Raw genomic sequence first — 27,391 nt, 5'->3', positions numbered from 1 at the left:
TAGCACTCGTAGATGTATGTATATCTATCTATCAGCAGCTACTGCTATTATAGCACTCATAGATGTATCTATCTATCAGCAGCTACTGCTATTATAGCACTCATAGATGTATCTATCTATCAGCAGCTACTGCTATTATAGCACTCATAGATGTATCTATCTATCAGCAGCTACTGCTATTATAGCACTCATAGATGTATCTGTCTATCAGCAGCTACTGCTATTATAGCACTCAAAGCTGTATCTATCTGTCAGCAGCGACAGCTATTATAGCACTCATAGATGTATCTATCTATCAGCAGCGACTGCTATTATAGCACTCATAGATGTATCTGTCTATCAACAGCTACTGCTATTATAGCACTCATAGATGTATCTATCTATCAGCAGCTACTGCTATTATAGCACTCATAGATGTATCTATATATCAGCAGCTACTGCTATTATATCACTCATAGATGTACCTATCTATCAGCAGCTACTGCGATTATAGCACTCATAGATGTATCTATATATCAGCAGCTACTGCTATTATAGCACTCATAGATGTATCTATCTATCAGCAGCTACTGCTATTACAGCACTCAAAGATGTATCTATCTATCAGCAGCTACTGCTATTATAGCACTCATAGATGTATCTATATATCAGCAGCTACTGCTATTATATCACTCATAGATGTACCTATCTATCAGCAGCTACTGCGATTATAGCACTCATAGATGTATCTATATATCAGCAGCTACTGCTATTATAGCACTCATAGATGTATCTATCTATGAGCAGATACTGCTATTATAGCACTCATAGATGTATCTATCTATCAGCAGCTACTGCTATTATAGCACTCATAGATGTATCTATCTATCAGCAGCTACTGCTATTATAGCACTCATAGATGTATCTATATATCAGCAGCTACTGCTATTATAGCACTCAAAGATGTATCTGTCTATCAGCATCTACTGCGATTATAGCACTCATAGATGTATCTATATATCAGCAGCGACAGTTATTATAGCACTCATAGATGTATCTATCTATCAGCAGCTACTGCTATTATAGCACTCATAGATGTATCTATATATCAGCAGCTACTGCTATTATATCACTCATAGATGTACCTATCTATCAGCAGCTACTGCGATTATATCACTCATAGATGTATCTATCTATCAGCAGCTACTGCTATTATAGCACTCATAGATGTATCTATATATCAGCAGCTACTGCTATTATAGCACTCATAGATGTATCTATATATCAGGAGCTACTGCTATTATAGCACTCATAGATGTATCTATCTATCAGCAGCTACTGCTATTATAGCACTCATAGATGTATCTATATATCAGCAGCTACTGCTATTATAGCACTCATAGATGTATCTATATATCAGGAGCTACTGCTATTATAGCACTCATACATGTATCTATCTATCAGCAGCTATTGCTGTTATAGCACTCATACATGTTGAGTAGAGTTCAACACCAATAGAATGATGGTTGCCGTTTATTCATGTATCTATCATCACCTGCTACAACATGTAGTGTAGCGCTCGTTTAATTTTTGACTAGAAATCCACAGCAATAATTATCACGTAAGGCTCTCCCGTTTGCCGATGATATTTGGCTTCTCCTTCAGAATACCAACTACTTCTTGAACTTCCGAGTGGGCCTCTTCTCGGCAGTACGACTCTTACTGCAGGTACTGCATATAGGATATGACTCATCTGTGGTACTCAGCTGAACACAGGGAACGGATTTTACCGACTTCGCGAGCAAAAAAAAAAGAAGAAGTTTTTATGGGGCGGGCGGCGATGATAAACAGGAATTTTTTTTTTAACCAGCCCAACTTCGGATATTTCCGGCCGTGAAAAACTATCCCCTACGGCCGCGAGATTTCTAAAAAATAATTCTTCGTCAATTTTCGAATATTTGACGCCGTTTTCAGCGTCCGAAATGTGGTAAAAAGCTTTTTTGAAATATTTTTTCAAATCCTCGAATCTCATTGGTTCCGGTAATTGGTGACGATTTTCGTTGAAGATAACCAGGGCCCGTGTGGGCCCGGGGAACGAGGTTGGTCTTAAAGTATTTTAATTACAAATTAGAGGTGCATAAGATTGTGAATCAAACAAAGACGGGTGAAACAAACTCCTATTGAACTTTTTCGCAATTTTTTTATGCATACTCCGCATCAGGAAGATGGCGGCCTCCATTGAGTGATTTGGTTTTTGAAATATTTTTTCAAATGCTCGAATCTCATTGGTTCCGGTGTTTGGTGACGATTTTCGTTGAAGATAACCAGGCCCGTGCGGGCCAAGGTTGGTCTTAAAGTATTTTAATTACAAATTAGAGGTGCATAAGATTGAGAGTCAAAAAAAGACGGGTGAAACAAACTCCTATTGAACTTTTTTCAATTTGTTATGCATACTTCCGCATCCGCAAGATGGCGGCCTCCATTGAGCGATTTGGTGCGTCAAATCTTCGAAATTCTCAAGGGATCCAGCAAAATCTGGCTTTTCAACATAATACGTACGCGTTCATTCACAACACCGGCTTCGCCGGCTATAACTCTAAAAGTACAAGAGATATGCATACACTTACTGTTACTTACATATAGGAAGTCACAAACGACATTTCATTTGGCACTATGGCCTTTGACCTTGAGTGACCTTGAAAGGTCAAGGTCAAAAATAGTTTTTTTACAAACAACTCTGTCGTTTTAGTCGTTTTCGTCGTTTTAGAAAAAGAAATAATTGGGGTTAAAAAGACGGGAGAGAAAGTGAATAAATCACGGGAGGTGGAAATAGAACACGCACAAGGTTTGTGTTTGCACCGTGATGCCGTGCTTGCTAACCCAATAAAAGGTTTGCAGGTGCTGGCGGAGAAGCAGGGGAAGGAGAGCACCGAGGTGAGTGGCACAAATGTGTTTGGCGCGAATGGGTGCTCGGCGCGCTTGGGAGAGAAGCGAGACCCGGGCGTTCGCGTAGGGCCCATTGTGCGGTGTACAAGTGAGGATGGAACGATTCACGAAGGGCCCATTGTGCGGTGTACGAGTGAGGGTGGTACGATTTGTGAAGGGCCCATTGTGCGGTGTGAGAGGGAGTACGTACCGGAGCGTGTAGAAGAAAAGTGTGCACCGGAGTGTGCGATGGCAGAGTGTGCGGAGGAGTGCACACTGTAGTGTGTACGGGAAGAGTGTGCACTGGAGTGAGGAAGAATGCACACCGGAGAGTGTGTGGGAAGAGTGTGTACGGGAAGAGTGTGTACGGGAAGAGTGTGCACTGGAGAGTGAGGAAGAATGCACACCAGAGTGTGTGTGCGGGAAGAGTGTGCACTGGAGAGTGAGGAAGAATGCACACCGGAGAATGTATGGGAAGAGTGTGTATGGGAAGAGTGTGCACTGGAGAGTGAGGAAGAATGCACACCGGAGTGTGTGCGGGAAGAGTGTGCACTGGAGAGTGAGGAAGAATGCACACCAGAGAGTGTGTGGGAAGAGTGTGTACCAGAGCGTGTAAGAGGAGTGCACACCGGAGAGTGTGAAAGAAGAGTGCATAGCGAAGTGTGTGAGGGGCGCATGTGCGCCTGGGTGTGCGAGTGTGGAGTGGGTCGCGCGTGGTGAGGACGCGGCTCATGCATCGACACCGACCGGGGTAGTACATAGTGGGACGGGTAGCATACGCGAGCCCCCGGTGAGTTGTGTGCTGCAGAGACCGGAGGGGGTCGGTGCGGCGTCGGTCTCACAAGGACTGTCGTGCATGATTCGTGCCTCCGGCCCCCGCACTGTATGGTTGGTGCCGTATGGCGGCAAGGGCGATCGGCCGGGTTCAAGGGGAGGTTCGGGTTATCGGAGCCACGCACTTTGTCGGGTGAGGTGCTCTGACCGTGGCCGGTTGGGTCATCGCGCGTGGGACCGAAAATCCCCGCGCAGGGATGGAGCCCGGCACCTGGGCCCATCAATCCCGCCCCCCTTGGATCGAAAATGCCGGACGGACACCCCATACAGGCGACCAACCACCCGCATGGATCGCTCGGCCCTTCGAGGCCGAGCTGCGACAACGTACCTCCCCATGGAGGGGCTCGTAGTGTAGAGGACTGGTGAGAGTATTGTACCCCAAGTGGGGTAATGGTACTGACCATTCCTCCCACGGGGGGAGGGGGTGGCCATGAGCATTAGTTTAGGGGGACGGCAGTGTTCGGCCCATGGAGGGGCCAGCAATGGTTGCCTCCATGGGACACCGAAGCTAGCCGAGGGAGAGCTAGGATAATGATAGGGATTTAGAAGACCTTAAGGACAAGAGTTAAGTAGTGCCACCTGAACTGTAGAGGGGACGTAGAGAGTTTAGGTGGATGTTAATAAAGGGTGTGCGTTGTGTAAAGGTACGACGGGGAAGCACGAGTTTTTGGGGAAATTAGGGAGATAGATGATGCTGTGTGAGTGAGGAATTGTGTCTGGAAAATAAATGGAATTGTGTTGAGGTGTAGTGTGAATTGAATTGCATGGTGTGCAAGATAAAAGGTGTGAGAAATAAGGGCGTGCAAGATATTTGGTGTGGAATGCTTGGTGTGGAATGCTTGGTGTGGAGTGCATGGTGCGAAGGATTGAATGGGGGGAAGTGGAACCCATTAAAGAAAACCCGGGGGGATGGAGGGGGGTAGTGTAAAGCCAGGTAGAGGGCATAGGTAAATTGAATGGATATTGACACCTGTGGTGCGGGTAGTAGAAAGTAGTGTTTTGCAGGATGCAGTAGTCTGTGGAATGGCTGGGCGTGTGGCTTAATTAGTGAGTATGGTTATTGGGGCACTCCGCCACTGGTAGCTTGTCGGCCAGGTAAGGCCGCAGGTAGGCTCTGGGAGCCGGTTAGGATAGTGTGTGAGTGGGGCCTGAGGATCCATGGGAAGGACCCAGGTTGCCCGATGCCGAGGTGGGCATAGAGGGGGTAAGTGCCAGGGAGGGCCTTCCCCGGTTAGTGTAGTCGCAGGAGCAGGCAAGCTCAGGAGGCGGCTTCAGTGACGGAGGTGCACAGGTAGGTAGACCTGCTGGTAGAGCCACACGACCCAGCCCCGAAATTGCGTGAGGGCACAATGAGAAAATTTGTGGGGTGAGACCCAAATTTGGAGGGCACCACAGTGTGGGCAATGGAAATTCTGGTTCTTAGAACCACATAGTTTAAAGAGGCCGATTGGCAGGGTACGACCCCTGGTAGTTTAAAAGTGTAAATGTCATTAGAGTAGTTAGGATGTAAGAAATCCCTTCGCACCATCAACCGCCAGTCACCGAGGAGGACGAGCTCCACACCGAGGCTCTGTAAGCCGATCGAGTAGTAAGATGCATCATGACATAGGTGAGACATTGTTGTGTTCCATCCCTTCCTTCCTGGGAGGGATTTGGGGACGAATTTGGTATTGAGGGGGATATGGGAGACAGGACATAGAGACTAATTGTAAATGCAAGAGGGGCTAGGGTGGTGTAGCCAACGGTGGGGGGTACGGACGGCTAGGGACGAGTTTGCTCTGCTCGCTCTACCGCATCCCTCGCATCGCACTACGCATGGTGGTGCCTAGTCACCTTGTTTTTCGTGGCCACTGTGCCTTTCCGTTTGCTTGTTGCGCCTTGTCTTCCCTCCCCGCCCCAGGACCATTTTGGAGGACGAACTGTGCAGCATCCATTCTGCACCGTTAAACCTGTGCAGCCAAACTGTGCAGCACCTTGCTGTCAGTCCTTTTGCTGCACCCTTGCTACACCTGTGCAGCCGACCTGTGCAGCACTTTGCTGCAAAACTCATTTTGCTGCACCCTTGTCACACTTATGGACCACAAGCCTTGTGGCCTCGCACCTCTGCTGTGCCGCATCTTGCTGCAACTTACCTTGCACCTTCGGACCACTTGTTGAGTGGCACTGATGCCACGCAGTTGGACCACATGAGAGTGGCCATGCTGGCAAATAATAAAAAGCAATTGTGTGCTCTTGTGTGCCAGGAAGGAAGATGAAAGACTTAGATGGCCCTGATGCTTCATATGGCCTGTATGCCAGTCAAGGCCAGCCGGTTTTGTTAGCCGCACACTGAAGATGCAAGATGCAAGCAGCAAGTGCCACATTGAGTGTTGTTTTTCTCCCCTCCAATTCTCTTTCTCAAAGTGCAGGTCCTGGGTCGTAGAATTGTAAATAAAGTTAAGTTCTGTGCATGTAAATATAAGAATGTGCCCACCGGCTATGTGTGTAGTTTGAAAAATTCCGGAAATACTCGGGTAGTTGCGGGTGTGAGTCTGTTAGAGAAGCTGCTCAACGCATTAGGGGGGACATATCTATTGTTAAAAATGTCACACACATGGGTTAGAATAAATGCTAGGAGGATTACACCTATGTGTCACACTAATGGTGAGGGTAAATTTGCATGCCAGGCTCTACCGGTCGTTCCACTGTTGGGGTCGACTCGGGACGAGTCTGGTGAGAGAGGGGGGTAGTGTTGTGGTTTTGCGAATAGAGGATAACCCCCCTCATAGGTAGTTGCACCACAACATGTAGCCTCGCTTAGTTCAGTTATTTCTTATTAAATGTTAAGCATAGTCTCCTTTCCTATGTTAGTATGCGTTGAGCAGGCCAGTAAGTGGAGGCTTCGGTGGTCCTTTCTCACGGAAATTTTTCATGCCGCTTTCTCACCCTCTCTCTGTTCTCTTCACCCTCTCTTTTGCTCAAGGTCATATGCCATCTGATTGGAAATCAGCCAACATTACCGCTTTGCACAAAAAGGTGCAAAAACAGATCATTGCAACTACAGACCAATCAGCCTGCTCCCAATAATCAGCAAGGTCATGGAATCAATCATCGCTTCTGACATTAAATAATTCCTCTGCTCTAATGGCTTGATCTCAATTCATCAATTTGGGCTCAGACAAGGCCACTATACTCTGGACATGCTGCTCCTGCTGTCTCAACAGTGGATGGAAGTCCTCAACACCAGACAGGAAACCAGAGGAGCCTCCCTTGACATATCTCATGCCTTTGACACGGTCTGGCACCCCGCCCTGCTCTCCAAACTCTCCTCTTATGGTATCCCTGGAAATCTCCATGCATGGCTTGTGGACTTCCTCTCCTGTCAGAGTCAACGTGTGGCTCTAAATGGAATTCTCTCATCTCCTCTTCCTGTCCAGGCTGGAGTTCCTTAAGGCAGTGTTCTGGGCCCCGTGCTTTTTCTGGTCTTCATTAATGATCTCTCCGACTCCGGAAAATCCTCTCTATCTCTTTGCTGATGACTCCACTCTCTGCCGCTCCATATCTCAACCCTCAGATCAGCATGCAGCAGCCTCTTCACTATCTGCAGATCTGGACAAAAATCACACAAACTGGGCAAACAAGTGGAACGTCTTTCAATCCTGACAAATCTCACTTTGTCTCTCCATAAAGACCGTCTGGAAAACCCTCCCTTCTACTTTCTCAACAATTCTCTCAAATAGACTTCTGTCACTCAAACTTTTGGGTCTCACTTTCTGTCATGATCTTTCTTGGGAAAACCACATTTTCAAGCTGGCCTCCAAAGCCAGTCTCTGATTGGGCATCCTCCGTCATGCAAAGTCCTTTGTTGGCATTTCTGAGCTCCTCAACATATACAAAGATTTCATCTACAGCTTTATGAAATATCCCCCCCCCCCCCCCCTCGTTGATGGTGCTCCTACCTCACACCTAGCTCAGCTTCACGCCGTAGAAACCAAATCTTTCAGAATCATTGGTATCTCCTGCGATGAAGCTGATTCTGGGGGCCTTTCACTCTCTCAGCACAGGCAGGTTCGCAGTCTTTCTGTCTGCTACAGATTCCTCTCCGGCCTTGCACACTCTGCTGTCTGTTCTGTCCCTCAAATCTTACTGCAGGACACACAAGATCTGGCAGCAACCCTCTTCTGGTGAATCTACCAAAATCAAGACTCTCTGCTCGCCTTCACTCTTTCATTCCTCTTTTCTCCCGCCTCTGGAACAATCTCTCACACTCTCTTCAATCCCACTCCTCCCTCCAGGTCTTTAAAACAGCTGTTCACCACCATGGCCTATCATCCCCCATCCAAAACCTCGATCTTTTTTACCCGTTAATCCACCCCAAATCCAACTCTTTCAAATTCCGTTTTCTTTCCTGAAAGCCTTTGTAGTGTCCATCATCTTGTTTATCCCATGTGCCCCACCCCAGCCCTCTCTTCCACAGATCCCCTGATGTCCCTATTCCCTATTGTTGTTGTGCGTTCCTCTCTCTCACCCTCTTGTCTCCTGCTCCCTTTATTATATGCTCTATGTGTTTGCTCGCTCTCATATGAGCCAAGACCAAGTTTTAAAAAAATACTATTTTTATTATTTTTTCACTGTTTGGCTTCTTCAGTGTTTCATATGAAAACGTTACTGTTTGTTTGAAATGTGAAAACAACTACAACTACAACTAATACTGGCAAAACTGTGAAACAGTTTACCTGCAAGTAAATAATCAATAAAGTGAATATTTGGTCTGGTTCAAATAAATAAAAACCCCAAAGTCTCAAAGCAAAACAGATTGATGAAATGTATTACTTTTTAAATGACAAATCAAAGATAAACTTTTTAAAATGCTGATAACGTCAAAGTGATAATACACCATTACCTTAACATGTTTAACTTCGAAGATAAACAAAACTCAAGATCATTTGGAGAATAATTTTATTTTATCTTACATTCATGGATGGCTTATTGGAGAGCTTGTGCAAAAATGACGTACACGGTAGACATTAGTAGACATCGGTATACTTTAATGTGAATTACAAGGACATTGGATTAATACACATAGTACTGTATATGGGATTTGAGATTTGAGATTTGGTTCCTTCTCTAAATCACTGAGCAATGGGTTCAGGTGGGGACAATCAAACCGACCAACTCGGATATTAAACAGCTCTTCAAAAAGTGAAGCATTGTGGTTCGAGATTGTGGGAAAATGCTCAAATTCAATGGGTTTCACTATTTACAGTCATTTGATTATTATCATTGCTTCAACCAAAACTCGCGCGCGGTAAACATTGGTCTAACTTACATTACCCAGCACAGATAATTTGAACATATACTGTGCAATCGTCAGAAATTTTACATCAAGCTTTAACGATGCCATTGCAAGCAATGGTCCGAGTTGAGGTTGTGCTGGGTTTGTACACCATTACATGCGTGACAGGAAATGCTAAGTTTCATTCAGCTCTCGAATGGAGTCAGGGCACCAAAACCAAATTTACATTATCCAAGAATATACAGTCACGTGAAAAAGTAAGTACACCTCATGTAAAGTTTTGACTTTTTCAACATATTTCAACATACAGCTATTTGATCTTCATTTCAACAATATTGATAGATAAAGGTAATATATAATATAACAAATATCATGAAACATTTACATTTTGTAGTCCATTGTATAATTTAAATAAACATAAATGCAAATTTCACATGTGGAAAAAGTAAGTACACCCTTGGCTCTAATAGGTGGTATTGCCCCCTTTGGCAGAAACAACCTCAAGTAGGCGTTTCTTATAACTGCCTACCAGTCTCTGACATCGACTGGGAGAAATTTTTGCCCACTCCTCCATGCAGAATTCTTTCAGCTGTGCGATGTTTGAGGGGTTTCTTGCATGCACAGCTCGTTGCAAATCCCCCCACAACATCTCGATGGGATTTAGATCTGGGCTTTGACTTGGCCATTCCAGAACCAAAACCGAGGTTTAAATAAGACAGGTTCCTCCAAGATCCTCTCTAACGATGTTCTAATCATTTGCACCTGAGCTGGTGCACCTGATTCTAATTTTAGGTACTTGAAGTAGTGATAAATGTAGGGGTGTACTTACTTTTTCCACATGCGAAATTTGCATTTATGTTTATTTAAATTATACAATCGACAACAAAATGTAAATGTTTCATGATATTTGTTATATTATATCACCTTTATCTATCAATATTGTTGAAATGAAGATCAAATAGCTATATGTTGAAATATGTTGAAAAAGTCAAAACTTTACATGGGGTGTACTTACTTTTTCACGTGACTGTATATAAATACAAAACAAAGCTATGGTGGCCTGAAAGTTGCTTTAAAATTGCTCGCACCTCCCTCCCTCCCTTCCTTCCCCTCCACGCTCACACGTCGTGGTATGCGGTAACACATACGTGGGAGTCAGTAGGAAGTTTCAACTCTGTGCGACTTCATCAAGGAGAAAGTTTTGACAAACCGGTATAGAACGATTGAAGAACTGTGTGCTGCAGGCGTCGCTTCTCACAGGTGATTGTACAGATGCTACAAAATATGTCTAAGAGGACTTGGTGACAAATTCAGTGGTGCAAAGAGAATGATGGTGCGCACACAGATATAATGACGGATTAATGATTGCAAGTACAACACAATAAAACATGTATATTAGAAGAGCTCAACAACAAATGCTTTACTGGGGAGGGGCAAAGCAACTTTCAGGCCACCCAGTCGAAAGCATCTCAAAATGTAAAGTCTGTCCGCGTCATCTTCGTACTCAAACTAAAGTTGACGAAGACAAACAAACAAAAATTGGAAAATGTATCAATTATTTTCTCCATATTCTCATATAGGGTTGTTCAAAATTTGATGATAAAAGCTCAAATGGTAAAAAAAAGAAGTTATGGCCTGCATACAAACACGATTGCAAAACCCCATCTCCTGCTCCACAAGCGGACGGGCTAACAAGTACAGTAACGGGCATCACTCAACCCGACAGCCAAGCAACTGCACAAAGTATTTGTATCGAGATCATAAGCTGTCCCTGGTGTCTCATAACTATTTGTATCTAGAATCCTAATTTAGATAACCGCACCATCCAACTGTCCTGCAGCAACTCACATCTGCACTTGTGCAACACACACAAAAATATCAGTAAATAAGGACAGTTTAATGTGTGTAGAGATGCTCACACACTGGCCCATTAAACTTAGAGCAAGTATTCATATTTCCATTTAAAAAAAAATCACGCATCTCACAATGAAAGCACACCTGCCTGATAAAAGCAATTTAACCATTTGATTTTCCCTAAAACTTGTCCAACAGGTAAATAATTCCAGTTCTTTTAAAGTTCAGTCTCACCATGCAACGACCGTTTCTTCTTACTCAAATGATACATTTCACACAAACATTCATCGATTCTCCCCTCGCTTATCACCAACCGTGAAATGCAAAAGGTATCTGCGCAGAACACAACACGCGTCTTGGTCAGAGTGGTGCCAGCACGATGGAGCAAGCAAGCATGGGCCTTCAGGTGAGAGGATTCGGATTAATAAAAGAAAAAATGATTATCAACAGAATTTTTTTTCACAATTTGAAAAATGCCCATTCCAACGCTTCACACAATTAAGAAATAACGTCAAATCATGGCACAGATCAGTGCAGGTTGAACTTGGCTTGTGTTTAAGATGAAATTGTTTTACATGGCATATGATGCTGGTATATATATATTCTTGATATAGTGGCGCAGAACCAAGTCGTGATCGTCATTGGGGAAACAGGTTGTGGAAAAACCACTCAGATTCCGCAGTTCCTGCTGGATGCAAGCCATGTGGCAGGAAAGCCCTGCCGCTTGTTGTGTGCACAACCACGTCAACTCACAGCTGTCACCTTAGCAGAGCGCGTTGCTGCCGAACATGGGGAGCATGTGGGAGAGACTGTTGGCTACCAGATTCCATTGGAAAGTCGAGTGTCACCAAAGACCCTTCTCACATTCTGCACGAATGGAGTGTTACTGCGAACTTTAATGGGCAGGGACGAAGCGATCCAAAGCGTCACCCATATCATTGTGGATGAAGTGCACGAGAGGGACAGATTTTGTGACTTCTTGCTGATGCAGTTGCGGGAGGAGTTGCAAAGACATCCCCACCTACGCGTGCTGCTGATGAGTGCTTCGATGAATGCACAGTTATTTCAGACGTACTTTCATGACTGTCCTGTCATGGCATTACCTGGGCGGCTGTATGATGTGAAAGTGATGTATCTGGAAGATGTTCTCCGGAGCACGGGATACACAACACGGCAGATGAAAAAAGTTCATTTCGAGCAACAAAACTCAATTCCACAAAAGAACCGGACCGAATGGATGCAGAATAAGAGCAGCGTTCATGAATGCCAGCCTTCTGGTGCTTTACCTGCCCAACCCAGTGGGGATATAGATTCACCTGTCGGAAATTTTGCAAGTGAAATGGATGCACAACAGATGTGTTCATCCTCATCGCCTGCTCCGTGCCCATCCTCTCAACCGCTGCCACCAGAGATAAGTCGCCATTTTGTGTCCCTCGCCCCGTCTGTGCTTGTGACTTGACGCCTTAGTCTTTATCGGATTTATTTTACTTCATTGTATATAGTTATTATTGATTTCATTCTCTGTTTATTTGTTCGGAATTAAACCCGTTTGGTTTTATTCAAAGCTTTATCCCGGTGTGTACCCTGGTTAGAATAGGTACACCGTATCCCGGCGTGTCGTAAGAGGCGACTAAGAGGGTTGGCGTCAGGAAGGGCATCCGGCCATAAAAACATTGCCTCGAAAAGAGAACCATGACAATTACAACTACATATGGGCAGGGTACAGCCCGAAGTGGAGATCGGTTTCTGAGGTTTGGAACATGGAATGTAGGGACCATGACAGGGAGATCAGGAGAAGTGGTGGAAGTATTGATCAGAAGAAGAGTGGACATATGTTGTGTGCAAGAGACGAGATGGAAGGGAAGTGGTGTGAGAATGGTGAAGGGTAGGCAGGGACAGAAATACAAGTTTGTGTGGCAAAGGTGCCTGGAGGGCGTGAATGGTGTTGGTGTCCTGTTTTCTGAGGAGTGTGTAGACAGTGTGGTGAGTGTGACTAGAGTGAGTGATAGGTTGATGATGGTGAAAATGATGATTGGAAAGCTCTTGGTGAACGTCATCTCGGGATATGCTCCGCAGGTTGGTCGGAGCGATGAGGAGAAGGACAAGTTCTGGTGTGCGATAGAGAAGCTGATGGAAAACGTGAAAGATGAGGAAGTTGTTGTGGTAGGAGGAGACCTAAATGGACATGTGGGAAAGAGTATGGACGGTTTTGAGGGAGTTCATGGGGGTTACGGATATGGTGTGAGAAATGGAGAAGGTGAAAGGATTTTGGAGTTTGCTGATGGAGCTGATTTGTTAATTTGTAATACTCAGTTCCAGAAAGAGGATAATAAGCTTGTTACGTCAGGTGGGTCGACACCACGTCAGGTGGGTCGACGGCAACCGTTGACTACCTGATGGTGCGTAGGCGAGATAGGGGGCACCTCCGGGACACAAAGGTGATCCCGGGGGAGGAGGCTGTTTCACAGCACCACTTGGTGGTCTGCGACATAAGGGTGAAAGGTGCAAGGAGAGCTCGGCGGGTGAAGTACCAACCGAGAATGAAAGTGTGGAGGTTGAAAGAGGTGACAGTAAGGGAGGCATTAAAAAAGAGGCTGAGTAGGGCAGAGGATGATGTGGTTGAGCTTGAACGTGGTTGGATGTCAATGAAAGATAGTCTGTTGGGAGACGTTGGTGAGGTATGTGGATGGACAAAAGGACCACCGAGGCACTCGGAAACATGGTGGTGGGATGAGGAAGTTGGAAAGAGGATTGACGAGAAGAGGAATAAGTTCAAGGAGTGGCAGAAGGCGAAGGGTACGGGAGCAGAAAAAGTAGAGCATGAAAGTTATAAGGCAGCCAAGAAGGCTGCAAAGAAAGAGGTAGCAAAGGCGCAGGAGGCATGAAGGAAAATGTTCGGAGAAAGCTTGGATTCGGAAGAGGGTCAGAGAGCGGTATTCACAATTGCAAAGCAGATAGCGAAAGAGAGGTGTGATGTGATGGGGGTGAGTTGCTTGAAGGATGAAGTGGGACAAATCGTTGTGGACCCAGATGGAATTAAAGGAAGATGGAAAAGATATATGGAAATGCTGTTGAATACAGAGAATGAATGGGATGGCAACATGGAGAGTAACCCAGTTTTAGGACCGGCAGAGAAGATAACTGAGAAGGAAATTGAGGAAGCGATAAAAGCAATGAAGAGTAGAAAAGCAGGAGGGCCGACGGGAGTTGTGGGAGATATGTTGAAGGCAGTAGGAAGTTGGGGTGTGAAGAGAATGACAGAGATCTGTAATCTGGTGGTGAAAGAAGGCCGCATTCCAGTGGTTTGGGAACTGAGTACCCTCATCCCTCTATACAAGGGGAAAGGTGACCCTCTGGAGTGTGGCTTGCACCAAGCGATAAAATTATTGGAGCATGGAATGAAGGTATTGGAAAGGGTGTTGGAGAGGAGGATAAGGAAGAAGGTGAAGATCGACGAAATGCAGTTTGGATTTATGACAGGAAGAGGAACGACAGATGCGCTCTTTATTGTGAGGCAGTTGCAGGAGAAGTACATGGAGAAGAGGAAGTTGTTGTTTCTTGGGTTTGTTGATCTGGAGAAAGCATTCGATATGGTTCCACGCAAAGTATTGACATGGGCATTGAGGAAGTTAGGAGTGGAGGAATGGTTGATCAGAATAGTGATGGCAATGTACAAAAGAGCGCGCACAGCTGGAAGGACGAAGGACGGGAACAGTGGTGAGTTTGAGGTGAAGGTGGGAGTGCATCAGGGGTCGGTACTAAGTCCACTACTATTTGCAGCTGTGATGGAGGTGCTGGCTCAGAACGTAAAGGAGAGTTTACCGTGGGAGTTGTTGTATGCAGATGATCTGGTGTTGATTGCGGAAAGTATGGATGGACTGAAGGAAAAGATGAACAAGTGGAAGGAATGTATGGAGACAAAAGGTCTGAAGGTGAATATAGGAAAGATGAAGGTGATGGCAAGTGGTAAAGCATGTGGTGAGGTGGAAAGAACTGGGAAGTGGCCCTGTGCTGTGTGCAGGAAGGGTGTCGGAGTGAACTCCATTCAATGTGCAATGTGCACTGAGTGGGTTCATCAAAAATGTAGTGGTCTGAGAGGGTCATTAACCAGTGTGGCAGCTACATTCAAATGTAAGGTGTGCACAGAGGGAGCTGCAGATGGAGGAAATGTTGAGTTGGATCTTGGAGACGGCGTGAAGCTGGAAGGTGTGAAAACATTTTGCTACCTCGGAGACATGCTGAATGTCGAAGGTGGATCAGACTCGGCAACGGTTGCAAGAGTGAGATGTGCATGGAAGAAGTTTCGGGAACTGAGTGGCGTGCTGATGAGGAGGGGAGTGTCGTTGAAGCTGAAGGGAAAGGTGTATGCTGCATGTGTGAGAAGTATTATGATTTATCGGAGCGAGACATGGGTAATGAACGTAGAGCAGCAACGAAGGCTGGAAAGGGTGGAAATGCGAATGGTTCGGTGGATGTGCGGAGTATCGTTGAGGGACACAACAACAACAACAACAACAACATGCATTTTAAGGCCATTTTCCCTGCTAGAGCGGGGCTAGAGCGGGGTTAGAGCGGGTTTAGCTAGGTTATCGTTGAGAGAGAGGAAGACAAATGATGAATTGCGAAGGATGATGGGAATAGAGCCTGTGATGGATGCTGTGAAGAGAAACAGGATGAGATGGTTTGGTCATGTGTTGAGGAAGGATGAAAGCGACTGGTTGAGAAGAGTGATGGAAATGAATGTAGAAGGAAGTAGAGGACGGGGAAGACTGAGAAAGACTTGGCTAAAGATGGTGGAAAAAGAAATGCGGGCAAGGGGGTTAACAAGGAGAGATGCAGAAAATAGGGCAAAATGGAGAAGATTGTCATGGGGACCACAAGGCTAACCCCCGCTCTAGCAGGGAAAATGGCCTTAAAATGCATGTTGTTGTTGTTGTATGATGCTGGTAAATTGGGAAGTTAAGATCAAGCGGAGTGGCGGCCCAATCATAATTATTGCCAAAATATATTGGTTAAATTAATCTTTCACATTTTTCCACCTGGAATTCCACGTCAGGTATCTAAACTATAATCTTAACATGTCCAAAATACATTTATCAATACCGTACCTACATTGGTAAGATATATTATATATAACTGGTTAAGTGCTCCGAAATATATTTTCTGGTGTTCGCCAAGGAGTTCAATCAAAACTATTCCCTCCATGGAAGTCAGCACCTCAAGTTACTATTCATTCCGACACACCATCTTTCTACCTCCATTAACCCTTCCCTCTCGTTTGAACATTATTGCGTTTCTCTGCTTTCCTCTTCATGCATTCCTTGCTGAATGACAGGATGGCCTAGAGGTACACACACTCGCCTCCAAGCTGTATAGTCTGGGTTTGAATCCCGACCGAGCTTTAAACGGTCATCCCGGTGTTTCACAGGCTAGGTGGTCCATCAATGTGTGTGCCATCCCTTTGATGGACCTTAAACTGGGCACTCCGTCTTCCGGCATTAGTTGGTGGTGGTGGTTAAAGATTCCACAGTGTCCTTCATCAAGAGTAGGCGAGCAATCGCTGGTACCCTGAACAAATTAGAAATTCCTACCCTACCTACAGAGAGCATTGCACTAGCCGCACAGCCATGCCCTCAGCCAACAATGCTACCCCACAGCCTTGTGCTGTATTAAGAGGATTCCCTTGCTTGTTTTACGACATGCAAGTTCATATTGTCTTTCAAGAGACTCACAACAAAGGGTAAAACAGTTAGTCGTCCATCAGACAGCTCAGCAGCCATCATTTCCCAAGTCTCAGACCTCATGGAGATCGGGAAACAGACCAGTTTGTGGAAGATGGCAATCGATCCCAGGAATGCCCAGACCCTTAATAATTATCTTTGGAAGAACAAGCTTGCTAACTTGCCCGTCTAATTCCACAGCAAACCCTTGGAAGTTCGATCCCTCAATCTCCTGGGTCTCAACTGTTGCTGTTTTCTGCTGGTTGCATCATTTCTCTGGAAGCGCGTTTTTGTGCCGCTTATGCAATGCCCCAATCACCAGTGAGCTGGTGCTCAATTTGCCGAACGTGGAAGGATGACCGGCTGAGTCAACCCCCTTGGCGTCAATTCAACGATCGACCGGGATTCAAACTCAGGATCCTAGGATCCCAAGCCAGCACCCTAACCGCTAAGCCAACACCAGGCTTGGTCTCAACTGATTGGACAACACAGTAACATACCATAACCTTTTCTGTGACTGATGCCAGCACAAAGCTGGATTTTGTAGGTTAGGTATTTTACGCAGGGCAAACCTCTCCCTTTTCCACCAAAACTGCTCACTGGCCACAAGGCATATGTTTAAGTGCTATGAACTATTGCTTTCACCTGTCCTGATGCCCCAGAACCACATGCAACTTCTGAAATCGATAAAATTCAAAGCGTTGAACACCATCAGAATTTCCCACCAAGAAAGTTAGGCCCCTGGGCCTGCTACTGCTCCATTGCAGTCATTAGGCTGCCAGTGTTGTGATCCCTCTACCACCCCCTTTGCCATTTGTCCCCACTCAGCTTCACAGTCATTCAGCAAACTCCACCTCACAACTGCAAATGTTCGCTCACTTTCAGTCATTTGTCCCCCTTTTTCTGCGACTAACAGTACCATTTTCTCCACTACTTCAAGACAGCAGCCAATCATCACCAACCATCTGTCTGCTGCAGCACCACCACCACCACACCACCCATAATCTCTGCTAATGCCAGCTAAACCAGCCTTTTCAAAACCCCTTTCACGTTCCAACAATTTGTGAATATCGGCACGATACATGCCAGACCAGCAACCTACCATTCTGATCACCTGTGTATTACCCCCTTCTCCCCAACACAATCCTGCTTTTCCAAGAACCTCAAATATGCAAAGAAAAACTGCATAGAATTGATAAACGACAACACAACCAAATGTAAACAAACAAAAAAGAAACTAAAAGGAGTTAACAACTCTCCTCCACAACTGAGATTATACACCTTTTGTGCTGTTTGCAGAAACATTCTCTCCTCCATGTCGAACTACAGAAGCCCATTTTGTTTGGCTACAAGTAAATAACACCCACAATGCAGAGTCAATTGCACCATTACAGTTGTGTTGCTATGTCAATTGTCATCACGAGTTGCGAGAAGCTCCGAGCGGAGCTCAATATACAGTGAAGTAGCAAAAATAAATCGATGCGGATCTCAATTGCCACGTACCCAAGTAAGGACAACCGGGTACGACCATCAACCGAGTATTCAATGTGACCGAGTACGACCATCAACTGAGTATTCAGTGTGACCGAGTACATTAAATGCTATATAGTTGCAAGTGCTATCTCAAAATTAAAAAGGACTCCGGATCATATCAAAATGAGGACCTATATGAATTGCTCGATAAGAATTGATGAGCATTCAAAATTGGCTCGAGTCGACTGTACAAACAGAGATAAAAGCAAAGCTTATGGACTTATCATGGATGCACTTTTTCAGATATTTCGCTGTTTCTGTAAAAGCGGAACATTTCCAAATGGACACACAATGTAATACGTCAGTCGGATTAGGTCAACCTGAATGACAAGCATGTCCGAGTGCGGATGTGAGAGGCAATAGACAGTGTGAGCAACAATGAGCTATCCTCAGCAGGTGCTGATCTCCATAACATGCAAACTCCAATTCGACCATTTCAAAATACTGTACTTCCATTTGTTAACGATGCTAATACATAATTGAAGCACGCATGGACTCCCCGCACATCATGCTGTGCACAAAAGTTTGGGACATCACACAATTTAGGGTTATATTCAAAGTTACAATTGCACTATATATATATACATACACACTCGGAACCCGTTAATATGCGATCCATGGGAGCCAGGAAAGTCGACCGTGTGCTAAGTGAGACCGTGTATTACCTATCTTCCAGCGCGAGCGTGGGAAGCACTAACTGAGATGAGTCGGGGAGAGAGACAGGTGTCAATGCGTCTTGACACTTTGCAGTTCCCGGGCCGGCCAGTGGAGATGAAAGGTTAAATCGGCTTACGTAGATAAACACTCGTGTCAATATCATATTAATAATAACTTGTGAAATGTTAAGTAAACCAGAGGTGTTATGATCGTTATGTTGGTGTTATGAGAGCGAACTTTTACGCACGTGATTTAAAAAAAAAAATCAAGATGGCGGCTGCCATGTACAATGTACTACATGCTCAATTATTGTCATTTTTTCCTACTGATTTATCAAAATTTTTGGGAACCAACGGTCGACCGTGTTCTATCCGAAATCGCATATTAATGGATCGCATATTAACGGGTTCCGTGTGTGTGTATGTGTATGTGTATGTGTATGTGTGTGTATATATATATATATATATATATATATGAATAAAATTGGCAAGAACGAATCAAATGTGGTAAACTTATCCTGAGTGAACGAATGACACCATGTGATGTCACTATGTGCTACTGAAAGCACGGAGCTGCTTTAGGACCCTGTTGCTGTTTGGTATTAAAGGGGCTGTGAGTGGTGCTGAATGGGATTAATTATATTTAACCAAGGATAACCTGGGGGGAGAGGGGGGGGGGGGGTATTTTTGGATTTCATGTTAACCATGAAACATCATTTGTTTGATGAAAGAGCCTTCAGGAGCACACCTTGGTGTATGTAAAGTTATTTTTAAACACCGTTCCAGGATCGTGGAAGAGCCGATGATAGAAGACCAACTCTGCATGGCCGGCGCTCTGAGCTCTACTAAAGCTCGTAGAAGCATCGACCATGCCCACATACTAACGACCAATCATGGGCGAGAATGATGCTATCCCTGGAAAATGCTGCAGAGACATGATTACAACTTATTTATCACAATATTTTAAATAAAGTGTTAAACTTGTTGTGCACAGTATAAATTTCTCAAATACAATGAGCAATCCAACTGCACCAATTCATGACATGCTGAAACACATCTGCGAGCTTTCTTCTTTCTGAAAAGCCACAAATAATTTGAAACAATGTCCCTCCTCTGCCGTGTTACATGTACAGTGCGGACACAGAGTTCACAGGACTAACTGAAGCATCCATAATCAACTCACATAACCGTGAGGCATCGCTTGAAGATGCGCTGCCTACGCCTCAAGATCTGTGATGAACAGGATGCTGCCAAAGAAACAACAAAAAGAAAGGGCTCTTTTGCAAAATAAAGGGCTCTTTTGTGCATCAGGAGGAACTGACTTTCAAGGAAAGTCTGAAATGAGGAAAATGCACGACAGAGTGGAAAAGCAAAGACCTGAAAGAGAAAGCTCGAAACGGATCATCTTGGGTCAAACGTCAAATGAGTTTATCATTTTGCCTTTGGTAGCCACAAGTCAATAAAGCAACATGGATTACACAAAGCTTTCCTCGGCAGGCTCCAACCAGAAGTTCGTTTGTGGATTATGTGAGCGCAGGCCTGAGCTGTGCCAGTGACTTCTTGACACGCAGTGCAGTAAGTCGTGCGGCAGCATTTTGGTACCAGCATTCCTGCATTATCTTTAAAACCCTGTGCAGAGTCTGGGTGCAAGTTGGGGAGAAACAATTGCAGTCATTTCTCCACCACCTTCAATTAGGAAAAACAAAACAAGTATCATCTATACATCGAGCTATCTAGCTGCAGCACTACTCTATGTTGCTTGATGAGGTTCTTCCAATCCACCTACACAATCACACACCCACAGGTAGCTGCAGTGCTACAACAAGTTGCTCAACGAGGTTCTTCCATTCTACTTACTTTGCAGCTGTGCCAGCGAGCTGGAATGGTTGGCCGAAGCTTTTGATCACACACGACACGACGCATCTCCTCCACTGAAGGATCCGATGGCACACACTCGTGGTAAGGAAGCTGGTATTCCTCTGGAAGACCTGTGATTAGTAAGTGGGATCAAAATGGGAATGGGGTGTGTGGGGGATGGCAATGGACAGAATAATTTGTTTTTTGTTTTATAATCCCCACTCGATTCAGTACAAAGAACCAATTAAATTAGGAATTTGTGTGTCAGAGCAAGGATCCCAATCTATTTACGCGTCAGACCAATCAATCTATTTTGCATTTGTTCCACGTGGAGTTATTTTTGTCTCCCAAAATGGGAAGAGAGACCCAAGGAATTCCAGCTTGTACACTGTAAATAGACATGTGCGTGTGAGCATCACAGACCAGTTTCCTTGCTTTGCTGCCCAAACAATATCAAACGTTGTTGACTAGTAGCTGTGCTCTCATTGATGACCGCCATTTTGGTTTTAGAGCACAGCACCACCAACCTTCTCACATGCGTTGGTCAGGACACCAAAGAGAAGAAGCTACAGTTGATGTGCCCGACATTAAAGGTGCCTTTGATAGCACAAGGCATTACTGGAGTACTTGCCAGGTCAAGAGCTTATTTGGCAGACATTTATACAAGTTTGGATCTTATATCGGCGATCATAAGCTTAGCGTCGTCATGAACAGCATCAACTGGTCAACACATCTGCAGCAAATTTCAAAATTAATGGTCTAGTATTCATATAGTCCGACACGACGACACAGACAAAGCGCACTCGCCTCCGAGCGGTTTAGTCCTGGTTTGGAACTTCCCGGGCAGGGCATTGCATCAAAACTAGTGCCGTCCCTGGGATGGACGTTGCAATGTTACCCATCTCTTGCATTGAGTGTTGGCCATCCGCGATCCCACGGTACTAACCGAGGGCAATAGCGCAACAATATCATGGACTAAAGCATTGTACAAACCACGCAGCATCTTATATTTACGACACTACCAAGCCTCATCATAAAAGCAACAACACTACCACCATCACAGCACAGTACAGACCTCCATCGATGCAGCGGCGAGCAATCTCCCAAAAGACCAAGCCCATGGCATACACGTCAGCACGCTTGAAAGAGTCAAAGTGTTTCATGTTTATGGTGTCATCCAGAACTTCTGGTGCCATATACCTGCACAGACACACACACACATCATGTTAGTTCGATTATCATCAAGCTAAAAACGACAGCGACCAGAAGGAAATCTGTTAAATAAATAATTAATTAAAGCGATAATATACTCAAAGGCAAAAGTTATTGTGACACACAAACAACAAACAGAATCAGTGTTAAACTTTTACTGCCGCGAATGAAATGTTATTACATGGAAAGACAAATGTTTCAAGGTATGGTAACGATCAACAGTCCATAAGAACCTGGCATATGCAAATGAGCCACAACACAAGAGGGGGTTCACAAGCAAGTTCACACAGTCAGTAGCGAGTGTGTCCACCTTGTGCATTGATGCAGGCCTGGCACCTTCGCCTCATTGAGGCCACTAAACGTCGATGAAAGTCCTTGGGAAGATCATTCCATATCCGAGGAAGGATTTGGTGGAGTTCCTGCAGCGTTTTTGGAGGATTCGGATGACGTCGTAAACGTCGCTCCATTTCATCCCAGACGTGTTCAATGGGTAACAAATCAGGGGATCTTGCAGGCCAGGGTAACACATTAACATTGTTCTGATTAAGATACTGCTGTACAACTCGAGCAATGTGTGGTCTGGCATTATCGTGTTGAAACGTCACTCCAGGGCCGTTCTGTTGCAAAAACGGTAAAGCGGCCATTTGCAAAATCTCGTCTCGGTACCTCACAGCATTCAAGTTCCCCTCAATCACAATCATTGGCGTTCTTGCTGCAGCTGTTATCCCACCCCAGATCATAATGCCCCCACCTCCAAAATGATCCCCTTCCAGAACACATGGCCTGATGTAACGTTCACCTGTGCACCTGTAGACACGTGTCCTACCGTCAGCTCGGTGAAGCTGTGCCAAATGGTGTTTCTATGGATGTTGAATCGACGAGCAACATCACGCTGCGAGGTACCAGACTGAAGCATACCTATAGCTCTCCATCTGTCATTTTCCCCGAGGCGTGGTATGTCGAACTTGTTCCAGAACGATGAATAGAGGTGTTTTTCTGACTTCTGCACTTCTTAAGACTGCATTGAGTGGAAATGATAAGCGTCTGGTTGTCTGGCCTTTTAAAGTGAACATTGCTGGCCATTTTTCTCGAATATGTCATGCTTCTTGCAAATTTCGTGCAATTCGAACAACAACTGCTTGGTTGCGTTTCTTCGACCATTTTAACACACTCTTTCTCTGGTTCAAATCCAAAAATTCATTCACAAGATTACCAATGAAAAAATTCCATGTCACAATAACTTTTGCCTCTGAGTATATATAGCCACACACTCGTATGCACAAATATTCTCGCAAACCCTTCGGGTGAGCCAAAAAAATAAATATAAATAAAAAAGAGCAATCAACGATTGCAGACCCTCACCAGAACTTGTTTTGTCTGGATGTATAGTACATATTTTATAGATGTACTCACATTCTAATTATATATACCTAACAGACACTCAGTTGAAAAAAAAATAGACTACTACTCTACGACTACTGGCAGTACTACTGGTACTACCGGCTACCACTCGGTGCATTTGTGGCCTACTTACCATAATGTGTGCAGATGAACAACAAAACAAGAAAAATGTCGTGCAGAACCACGATACTTGCAAAATCCACTATCCCCTCCCGTCCAACCCCCCCCCCCCCCCCCCCACTCCAAAAAAGATGCCATGGATACATCCAATTGTCCATTTCATCAATATTAAAATTGACGATCTTAATCAAAGCTCAGGTCAATCGGATGAAAATTGATGATTTTGGAAGTTCGACCTTGAGTTGACCTTTGACCTCAAAATCAATAGGCTTCTCAGTTGTGACTACCTCTACGACGTGGTAAAGTTTCATGATGACTGGTTTAGAATTGTGACCTGTGGGCAATTGACAGACAAACATACAGACTAACAATAAGGCGTCAGGCGGTAGCCTGACAGGTATGACGAACATTGAGAGAAACTTGACCTTTGAACATGGTCATTTCGACGATATCTTTCCCACCAGTGGTTCAGGAACTATTTCTATCTCAATGATCTTATCTAATGTTTGAGATATGGTCTGATGACCTCAATGATCTCACCTTGATAATGATCTTAATCTCGAGTCTTAGGTGACAGGAGGGTAAGGCCATGGTATGGTAAGGTAAGGTAATGCCCCTGCAGAATAACGATCAGAATAATGATAGTTTTAATAACAATCAGATTATCAAATCTGCTCGGAAGTTGTATGTCATGTTTTTCAACTCATTGATGTCAAGTTTGACGTCACGTAGTGCAAACACTTTCGAACCCCAGCACTGGTGAGGATAAAAATGAACCCCTTCTCCGGTGAGGGTAAACATAGGGGCAATACGCCTGGCGCTCACTGGTAGAATAAATAGTATACTACCTCACTAGGTATAGGTGAGGGTAAAACTGGCAAAGTATTTTAAACTAATTTCAATGGTTTCTAGAAGACAGGGTAGCATGTCGAATCATAATAACATAATCATAAGACTTTAAACAAACAAACAAACAAAAAATATACCTATTTTGGAGAGCAACCGAAACCCCCCCTCCCCCGCCACCCCCCTTCCCCTCTACCCCCACCGTCTACCCCCTCAGGACCGGATTTTTTTCAATGCCGTGAATAAAATTTGGTACAACACGGGTGGTGATGGTTGTGGTCAGGTTTCATCGAAATCATGTGTGTAGTTTCAGAGAAGAAAGTAAATATCTATTTAGGGGGGGTCAAACCTGGACCCACTTTGACCCCCCATTTGCCCCCTTAGACTTCGATTTTCTTAGTGCCGTAAACAAATTTTGGTACATCACGGGTGATGAAGGTTGTGGTAAAGTTTCATCGAAATCGTGTGTGTAGTTTCAGAGGAAAAAGCAAATTCCTATTTTGGGGGGTCAAATCTGGGTCCACTTTGACCCCCGGTAAACCTCCTTAGACCCCGATTCTTTTAATGCCGTGAACAAACTTTAGTCACACAACAAATATCATTTGTGCCATATATGGTCAAAATCCCATCAGTGGTTTCGGAGAAGAATTTGCAAGTGTTTACGGACTGACGGACTGACGAATTGATGACGCGCCATTGCATAACCTCAAGCTCCCCTGAACTTCATTCCAAGTGAGCTAAAACTGAATCCCTACGGGTAAGGGGTAAAAATGAAACCCTCCTCCGGTGAGGGGTAAAAATGAACAATTCCTCCGGTGAGGATAAAAATGAACTCCTCCGGGTGAGGAGTAAAAATGAACCCGACATCCTCCGTCGTGCGAAGTCCTTCCTTGGCACACCTGAGCTCCTCACCACATACAAGGCTTTCATCCGCAGCTCAATGGAATACTGCTCTCCCCTCTGGGCTGGTGCTCCTGCCTCACACCTAGCTCGTCTTCACGCTGTTGAAACCAAAGCATTCAGAATCATTGGAATCTCCCGCGATGAAGCTAACTCCAAGGGCCTCTCACTCACTCACCGCAGGCAGGTTGGTGGTCTTTCCGTCTTCTACCGACGACTCTCTTGCCTTGCCCCCCCAGCTCTCTCTGGGCTCTGTCCCACAAATATTCCTACAGGTCGCACAAGATCTGCCTGCAACCCTCTTATGGTTAAACTGCCAAAATCAAGACTCTCTGCTCACCTTCACTCCGTCATTCCTCTTTTCTCCCGCCTCTGGAACAAACTCCCTCACTCTCTTCAATCCCACTCCACCCTCCAGGTCTTTAAAACAGCTGTTCACCACCATCTCTTATCTTCCCCCATCCAAAGCCTTGATCTTTTCTATCCCCGCTAATTTCACCCCAGTTCCAGTTTTTTGAAATACCAACTTCTGTCCTGGAAGTCCTTGGTGTCCTTGTGTTTTACACTTCTCCCACCCCCCCCCCCCCTTCCCACGCCTCCTCCCCCCAAGCCCTCTCCCGCCCACACATTTCCCTGCTCTTAAATGTTGTGTGCTCTCAAGTGTTTGTGTGCTTCCCCTTCTCTTGTCTTCCGCTCCCTCTTTTTATATATTTTGTTTGTCTGGTTGATTTGTTTGTGAAGTAAATGTCAGCTCTTTCACGAACCTCGATTCAGTATCCAAAAAAAAATAATAATAATAATAAAAACCCCGTCCATGTGAGGGGTAAAAATGAACCCCTCCTCCGACCGGTGAGCAGTAAAAATGAACTCCTCCTCCGGAGCGGGGTAAAAATGAACAATTCCTCCAGTGAGGATAAAATGAACCCTTCCTCCGGTGAGGGTAAAAATGAACCCCTCATCCGGTGAGGGTAAAAATGAACTCCTCCGGTGAGGGTAAAAATGAACTCCTCCTCTGATAAGGGGTAAAAATGAACCCCTCCGAGTGAGGGGTAAAAATGAACCACTTCTCCAGTGAGGGTAAAAATGAACTCCTCCTCTGATAAGGGGTAAAAATGAACCCATCCTCTGGTGAGGATATAAATGAACCCCCTCTGGGTAAAGGGTAAAATCGAACCCCTCCTTTGGTGGGGGTAAAAATGAACTCCTCCTCCGGTGAGGGTAAAAATGAACTCCTCCTCTGATAAGGGGTAAAAATGAACTTCTCTGATAAGGGATAAAAATGAACCCCCTCTGGGTAAAGGATAAAAATGAAACTCTCCTTTGGTGGGGGTAAAAATGAACTCCTCCTCTGGTGAGGGTAAAAATAAACATCCTCTGGTGAGGGTAAAAATGAACCCCTGTGGGTATAGGGTAAATTTGAACCCCTCCTTTGGTGGGGGTAAAAATGAACTCCTCCTCTGGTGAGGGTAAAAATGAACTCTCTGGGTAAAGGGTAAAAATGAACTCCTCCTCCTCTGGTGAGGGTAAAAATGAACTCTCTGGGTAAAGGGTAAAAATGGACCCCTGCTCTGTTGCTCAAAAGTCTTGTGAACATGTACGTTTTTCTTTATATTTTTTGCATCAAAATACTTTAATGGAAACGAATCCATAAAAGACCAACCCAGATTGATTTCACTTCACTCAGGCCAACTGGCACGGTCTTCAAGCAGCCATCAATCATCTGGACTGGTCTCCCATCTCTACCACCTCTGACATCAACTCATCCTGGGAATTCTTCCAAAGTAAATTGCTCTCTCTCATGCACAGATTTATCCCTTCTCGTCTTCAGTTGTCATACCCTTCCTCCCATCCATGGTTCACGGAATCCTGTGGTGAGGCAGTTACCCAGAAACAACTTGCCTTCGCCTCCTGGAAAGCAAATCCAACGGAAGGAAATCTCATTTCCTTTCACAAAGCCCGAAACAAGTGTGTCCACCCTCAGGAGAGCCAGGAAACAATATCTCTCCGTTCTCAAGACCAAACTCTCTTATCTGTCTCCCTCTTCCAAATCCTGGTGGCGTCTGGTCAAATCTGTTTCTGGTGTTTGTTCCCCCTCCATCCCCTCCCTTACCTCAAACGGCTACACAGCTGACTCCGCACGAGAAAAAGCTGAATGCCTCAACTCTGTGTTTGCCTCTAAATATTGTGTCCCAAACCCATCCCTCTCTGTACCCACCATACACAGTCGTACCCAGCTGCTCATTGACTCCGTGTCCTTTCCTCCTGAGAAGGTGGAAAAG

At 44.9% G+C, this 27,391-nt stretch overlaps 2 protein-coding genes across 2 annotated transcripts in view; both read right to left on the bottom strand.

The window, feature by feature from the left end:
* Window positions 1–19,982, bottom strand: part of DCAF17 (DDB1 and CUL4 associated factor 17) — a 112,817-nt gene extending 92,835 nt beyond the window's left edge. The window contains exon 1 of the mRNA XM_068102900.2: window positions 19,960–19,982. The gene's annotated coding sequence lies outside the window, so the exon portion shown is untranslated. The remainder of the gene's footprint in view (window positions 1–19,959) is intronic.
* The window catches only part of LOC137417127 (TGF-beta receptor type-1), a 79,612-nt gene continuing 71,931 nt past the window's right edge, over window positions 19,711–27,391 (bottom strand). Inside the window, exons 7-9 of the mRNA XM_068102908.2 lie at window positions 21,709–21,833; window positions 20,634–20,764; window positions 19,711–20,416 (exon numbers count right to left, since the gene is read on the bottom strand). Coding sequence (XP_067959009.1) covers window positions 20,300–20,416; window positions 20,634–20,764; window positions 21,709–21,833 — 373 coding nt within the window. The 3' untranslated portion in view covers window positions 19,711–20,299. The remainder of the gene's footprint in view (window positions 20,417–20,633; window positions 20,765–21,708; window positions 21,834–27,391) is intronic.

The sequence above is a fragment of the Myxine glutinosa genome, chromosome 7 (genome assembly GCF_964187855.1).
Source record: "Myxine glutinosa chromosome 7, kmMyxGlut1.1, whole genome shotgun sequence".
Classification (NCBI taxonomy): Eukaryota; Metazoa; Chordata; class Myxini; order Myxiniformes; family Myxinidae; genus Myxine; species Myxine glutinosa.
The sequence above is the reverse complement of the archived record's forward strand: the minus strand, read 5'-3'. Positions and strand labels throughout refer to the sequence as shown.